Source organism: Pipistrellus kuhlii, unplaced genomic scaffold (assembly GCF_014108245.1).
Source record: "Pipistrellus kuhlii isolate mPipKuh1 unplaced genomic scaffold, mPipKuh1.p scaffold_m20_p_16, whole genome shotgun sequence".
Taxonomy (NCBI): Eukaryota; Metazoa; Chordata; class Mammalia; order Chiroptera; family Vespertilionidae; genus Pipistrellus; species Pipistrellus kuhlii.
The window spans coordinates 5,619,791-5,626,664 of NW_023425471.1; the positions used below are offsets into that span (position 1 = coordinate 5,619,791).

At 33.7% G+C, this 6,874-nt stretch overlaps 1 protein-coding gene across 2 annotated transcripts in view; it reads right to left on the reverse strand.

Annotated features, from left to right (window-relative positions):
* ADGRG2 (adhesion G protein-coupled receptor G2) overlaps positions 1 to 6,874 on the reverse strand; it is a 106,863-nt gene that overhangs the window by 34,368 nt on the left and 65,621 nt on the right. The window contains exons 5-8 of one of the 2 annotated variants that reach the window (XM_036439779.2): positions 5,893 to 5,937; positions 5,763 to 5,786; positions 4,072 to 4,110; positions 2,179 to 2,220 (exon numbers count right to left, since the gene is read on the reverse strand). In XM_036439779.2, the coding sequence (XP_036295672.1) occupies positions 2,179 to 2,220; positions 4,072 to 4,110; positions 5,763 to 5,786; positions 5,893 to 5,937 (150 nt within the window). The remainder of the gene's footprint in view (positions 1 to 2,178; positions 2,221 to 4,071; positions 4,111 to 5,762; positions 5,787 to 5,892; positions 5,938 to 6,874) is intronic. The other variant, XM_045582307.1, reaches the window with a different exon arrangement.

Below are 6,874 nucleotides of genomic sequence, written 5' to 3' on the forward strand. Positions count from 1 at the left end.
AATTTAGGCTTCAAATGTGGACCAAAAATGCTATATTGGATATAATTGGCTGGATGAATTCCACTAAGACTAAAGGAATGAGAGTTTTCATTTCTTAGTTGGTTAGCTACGAACTTGATTCTTCACTATTCTTTAGTATGTTAGTGTCTGATCCCTTATTCCTCCCTGTAATTTCTTGTCCCATTCCCAATTAATCCCTCTCCTGTCCAATACAACAGAACAATATGAATACTAATCTATCATATAGGCTTTAAATGAAATAGCCCTTACTCTTACATTCTCCTTTCTTTCTGGGTAGGGGAGTACATGATCATTCTAATGATGGTCTCAGCCCCTCATGCAAATGTATGTGTGAAATAACATCAAAGTCATGATATCATTTCACATGGGCAAAACTATAAAATTCAAAAAATATTTGTGAATTTCTACCATATTCTGTAGGCTTTATGAGGTTCTAAATATGGATCCTGCCCTCAAGGAGCTTACAATCTAATGGGTGATACTAGGCAGAAAAAAAAAAGTTATAGTGAAGACAAAATGGAGTAATGACCAGGACAACAGACTACACAGGCATACACATAGACAGAGATGAATGGGAGATGAAATAAGTCACATTAGAACAAAAAGCCAGACATATTAACCAAAAAACATTTTCACCAAAGGTGAAAGGAGAAGTACATCTCTGATTTGAAAAGAGTTCAGGGTTTACTACTCTAAGAATCTTTCCTTCATTAATTTCATCCTTTTGGCAGAGTATAAGAAATCTTTAGTAAATGTGAGGGGGAAATTCTACTAAGCAAACTACCAATGGGAAAAGGTTGTTACAGTAAGGAATATTTTTGTATCTTGCTATGTCTCTGGTTCTATCAAAATTATGTACCCAGTACTTGATTGCTATTTTATTTCCTTTGCACTTATGAGTGCTTAATTCTTTCCTAAGAGAACTAGTTTGAACATGAACTAAAATTACAATTTGAATAAGTGTGTATGATATGGTTTCTGCCAGCATGATTTAGTTGACATTTGGTGTGTAGGCATCATGGTTCAGCTAAAGTTTTGACTATGAGCAAACTGAATTTAGGTGCCAAAAGTTATCAGACATGTAGAGTTCTATGTTGTTCCACAGCAATGTTACCAATATCAAAAGAGAAAGATTTCATTTTAAATATACTTGCTAATGGATATAACTCACTAGAAATATACTATGCAATCATACAATATGTAGATGCTGAGTAGTAGTATTTTAATATTTCTTACAACTATTGGTCTATATAGCTTACTAAACTTTTCATTCTATCACATCTCATCTTTCTCTAAATTTTACTGGCACCTTCATTTCTAGTGCTGTGTGGCATTTGCTGCTTATTTATACTGAGAATTTTCTTTCTTTGCTAGGGCTATTATATCTGTAATTTCCTCCAAGTACATGGCCATAGATTGTCCTTCAAATCATGAGTGAGAAAACTTCGTCTGTAAAGGGTCAAACAGTAAATATCTTAGGCTTTGTGAGCCATATAATCCCCATTGCAACTACTCAACCCTATCATTCATTACAGTGAAAAAGTAGCCATAGACAATATGTTAAAAAAAAAATGGGCACAATACTTTTCTAATAAAACTTTACCAGTATTTACAAAAAGAAAAAAAGGTGGATTTGGCCCATAGCTCATAGTTTGCCAACCTCTTTCTGGTTTTTAAATCAACCAGAAACCTTTAAGTATATCATGTATCCCTAGTTTTGCACTAGGTACTTAAAAGCGCATCTTTTTTTTATTACTTAAAAAGAGATTGGGATTCACTTCTTTAAGAATCTTTCCTTCATAAAATGCATCCCATTGATAATTGTCAGTCCTTCTATCTCCTATGCTTCATAACCATGTCAGAAATAGTTGCGTTTATGTTCATACTACATATTCATGTTAATTATCTGTTTATTTGCTTTATCTCACCGCACAGACTAGAAGATTCTTGAGGGTAAGCATTGTGCCTAATCATTGCTATTATAATCCCAAACACTTAGTACAACTTTAGGTACCCAGTGAATAAACATCTATTCATTAAAAACCAGTTTCATTTTTAAAAGGTAGGATAAAGACAGAAAGAAAATGTTAACATCAACCATTTGTTTAATTTTACTTTAGTTGTAAAAAATAAAGTCTTGATATTGATAAATCATACCTGATGCATTGAAGGTTTTTACTATAGTGATTTTAGTTTTTTCTGCAAAGAAGCAATTTAAATATTAGAGCAGAATTGTTGCTTGGTTTTTTTAAAAAAACAATTTGCCATGAGTATCATTTTGGTGAAGTCCTAAGAAAATCATACTGTTGATACCTTTAAGACACTATTGGTCATCTCAGCAGAATGAATGGGAATCACATACACAGATTATAAAACATTGGCCCAGGGTAGGTCTGGGATTTAGATTCCCATGTTTACCCAGTTAGATCACACATATTACACACCCACTGCTTATGTAATTCTACTGCAGTTTCCATGCTCTGCTGCTGCTAGACAAAGTAATGCAGACTTATACTTCAGATATGTAAAATTAAGTTACTATCAGGACCTTCAGGTGTTAGGTTGTAAAGATCAGTGATTCAGAATAATAATCTAAAATATTGCTATTATGTTCTACAAACAAGGAATTGCCCTGCCATTTTCTCTAAGAGTTAATATAATACTATTCCAATCATATTGATAGATGAAATTATTCTCAGAGAGGGTGAGACTATCCAACTGCAGTCATACAACAGGCTCACAGCAGAACCAAGACGTAACTGTTCAGTCAGTGACTCACAGGTTAATATTAAAACACACTGAAAAAGCAAATCTTAGAAATATCTTTCCAACACACTTTTGGGACAGAGCCCATGGTTCCTTTCCCAGATTATGGAGAACCAGGTTCAGAAATCCTGGCTCTAAGGATGGCCAATTAGAAGAGGCTGTGCTCAGGGCACAGATTTACAAAGAAGCTCTGTCTCCTAGAATGAATGACAAATTATGAAGAAAACACAAAACTCAGATCTTAGAAAAGCACTAAAGAATTATGTCATTATACCGACACTTTCAGAAACCTCATTTGTGTGCGCGTTATTGATGAGTTTCTGTTTCAATGTGTGACTGACCCATGGGCAATGATTGGTGGTAATTATAGAGGCTGTTATCATTTATATTATCAGAAAGAATCCTTTAAATACATTATTTTGTTTACCCTGATACTTTCCTTTCCAGAATAATCAAGATATAACTGCAAAATGAGCTTCTAGTTCTAGTCATTCAATCTCACTAATTAAAATTCAAAATAGAATTTTATGGAATTGAAAGTTTAATAATATATGATACAGACTCAGCTTTCAGCAAAGATACAGCAACATGGACATTCATGTCCACATTCATGCCCAGTACAAGCTTTCTAGAAGATAATTGAGCAGTAGGTATCAAGGGCTTTAAGATATCAAAATGCTGACCCATTAAATCCAATCCTTGTTATGGATCCTATGGAAACCAGGATGGATGCAAAGATGTTGACACAAAGATATCTATAACAACAATTTCTACTAAAAAAAATATAAACAACTCTGATAATGGCGTATTATCAGGTCATTAATAGCAAGGGACTCTAGAAAATACTTGTAACTTAATATGAAGTCAAAAGGGTGAGATATAACAATGTACCTAAACTATGAGGGTGTATATGTACATATGATACTGAATGGAAATATACCAAATTAACAGTAATAGTCTTAGGAAAATAACACTAAAGATGAATTATATTTTCTTTTTATTTTTTCTATATTTTCCATTTTTATGAGCTAAGATATATTATTGTTATTATACTAAAATATTATTTTAAGTGGAGTGCTATTGCCATAGCAGTTTGGAAGGTCAGCAATGTGGGGACACCAGAATTACAGTTCAATGTCAAAATAAAACAAGTAATAAATCAACAACTGAAGGCATAGAAAATGGGCGAGGAGATAACCTTTACTAATCCAAAAGACCACACAAGTGAGAAACGCAAGACGCCACAGGAGACATATATTGTGTTTAGAAATAACTTGATATTACCTGTCTTGTTTAAAGTAGATAGCACAGTTGAAGTAGCATCTGAAATAAAAGAATAAAAATTAACCTAATCATTGGCATGATTAATAAACACATGCATCTTCCTAGGTTCCCTAAACATTTCACTCTTCCCCAAACCCTGGAGAAGTTAGAGCATTTTTCAAAAGCCAACTGGACATTACCAAATGTATTTGCTGCCACCCCCCTTCACCACACTACCCATTCTTCAACCCCCAGAGACAATTCCTGAGCAAATATTCATTTGTTCAAAATGTGTTTCCTAAACACGTTATGTGTCTAAAACATAGCAACATTCCTGTAATTATTACATTTAAATAAACTCATTTATGTAGTTTAATATTTTGCCCTTCTCTATTATAATGAAAGTCCATAAGGGATATGATATTGTCACAGTTAATACTAACTTTATAGTACTATGGTTGCTTAATATATTTTTACCTAATGTAGTTCATTCTTATGAAAGAAATTCTAGTTTAAATTTGGAATTCTTGATTATATTCAACTAAATTTTAGGGAAACCTCATTTTCATCTTGTTTCACTTAAAATTCAATTTAAAATCTATTCTATCAGTATTTACTTTAATGGAAAGCATTCTAGAATTTATGATTCTGGATGGAACTTTAGGGGGGAACGGCATGTATTACATTATCACACTTCTTAACCACATAAAATAGGACACAAAAACTGCTGCCAAAGCTATTTTGAAGATGTGCTTTCACTGTAAAAAGTAATTGCATATAAAAATGACAATGCCTGGCCCTTCCCATTAGACCAAAATTGAATTTATACCAGTTTCAATCAGTGTGAGCTGCATTTATGATTGTTTAGCTCTTAGCTGCCAAACACATGGTGAATTTTTATTTTGACTAAAGGGATTGTGAAAAGTATTGGGTTTTGACTGCAATAAGATGGAAGGCTATCTACCCACTAAGGGGAGGGAACAGAATGTGCTGTCCTGCCCCCCTCCCTCGAATATAACCCAGTTCTTTGTCCTTTTCTTCAGCATAATGGAGCTTGTTTTTTTATTTATTTTATTTTATACTATTTTAAAATGATAAATCATCTGTAAAAAGGCTGTCTTTGAACACTTTGTGCCTCCAAATCCATGCTGAATCATATTGAAGTCACTGGATGTGCTTTTCACATTTAAACAATCTGTCATATAAAAAAATGTGTTGGAATTGTGTTGGTGAGCAAGCGAAATGGGGTACTCAAAATGTGGTCAAAATTTATTTTAAAAAATAGATTTTTATTGCTTTCAGAGAGGAAGAGAGAGAAATTGTAACATCGATGAGAGAGAATCATTGATTGGCTGCCTCCTGTACACCCACACTGAGACCTGAGACGGTAACCCGTGTATGTGCCTTGAACAGCAATCTAATGTGACCTCCTGGTTCATAGATCAATGCTCAACCACTGAGCAATGCTGGCCTAGCAACATTTCTTTTCTCTTACAGAACAGCTAGAGAGATGGAGGGCTATCTTCCCTCCATGATAATAAGAATTTTCTCATTTAACCAGAAAGTTTAGATTGCCCTCCAGGTTGTCAGTCTTGGGTTTCTTTGGGTTTTTCTTTTTTTATTATTTGAATATAGAAACTGCAACACCATTCATTATACTTATATTCATATTCATGGTTATCAATTTTCACTTGCTTCGGAAAAATTCTTACCATTTAGGCTTGTAGTTTCAACCTCTTTTGTCCCAAGGGGGGGGGGGGGGAAACAATACAAAGATATAATTAAATAAAAAAATTAACAAATTGGGCTAAATCTAGATTTAAATTTTTTTCAAAATCTTGCCTGGAGTACCATTGGAGTATGGGACAAAACCAATAGGAGAGTCGGCTGCAGGAGAAAACACACACGTTTTTCAAATTAATACTTTGAAACAATTATTTATTGAATTTCAAGGAGTTAGATTTTGAGATATAATCATGAAAAGAAGTAGAAAACATGAGACCAATATGTAATTAAATCCGCAAGTCCTATAATCACTAGTATGCCTTTAATCAGAGAATTATAGAGAAAGAACCCAAGGGATGATATTAGTGCAATTGTATCATTTTACAGATGAAGAACCTAAGGTTCATGATCACAAAGCCTGCTCCTACTTATGGGATATTTTGGAAATAAGTTTAGGGACAACAAAATATAAGATATACTACTTTCGAAAGTTTCAGCCAAAGAGTTCTAGAAAACATTTTATACTTTAAATATTTTTCAAGCTACAATCATGACACATATTGGTACACTGGGTCCATTTGGTTATAATGACACCTAGCAATTCTTCCCATAGGATTAAAAAACAAAATAAAGCATTGCTATAAAAACAAACAAACATTGCTTTCACTCAATACTGTATTACCTAACACAATTTCCTGGTATGTTATTTAAAAATATGGCTGCTATTAAGATAATCGAGTTGTAAATTTACCGTAGAATAACTCCACTTATGCTAAGGGCTCAGTGTACTACACACACTTTGCCAGTTTATATATTAAAAAAGATCCCATGGCTTGACCTCTACATATACACAAGAAAAGTAAACACACATATTTTACAAGGAAGCCAAGCTTTGCAGTAGGGAGCGTGATATTTAGCCCGTAAGGACAACATTTGGGTGTGTCAAGGCACTTGGCTGGACTGTCTGTTTTAGACCGCTCATGCCTTGGCTGAAACACACACACCCTGTCTGCCCTACATTATTCATTCCATATTTTGTCATTTACTACATTTTTTTAAATTACCAAGGATATTTTTTCAGAAGTAAGACAGTTCCTGA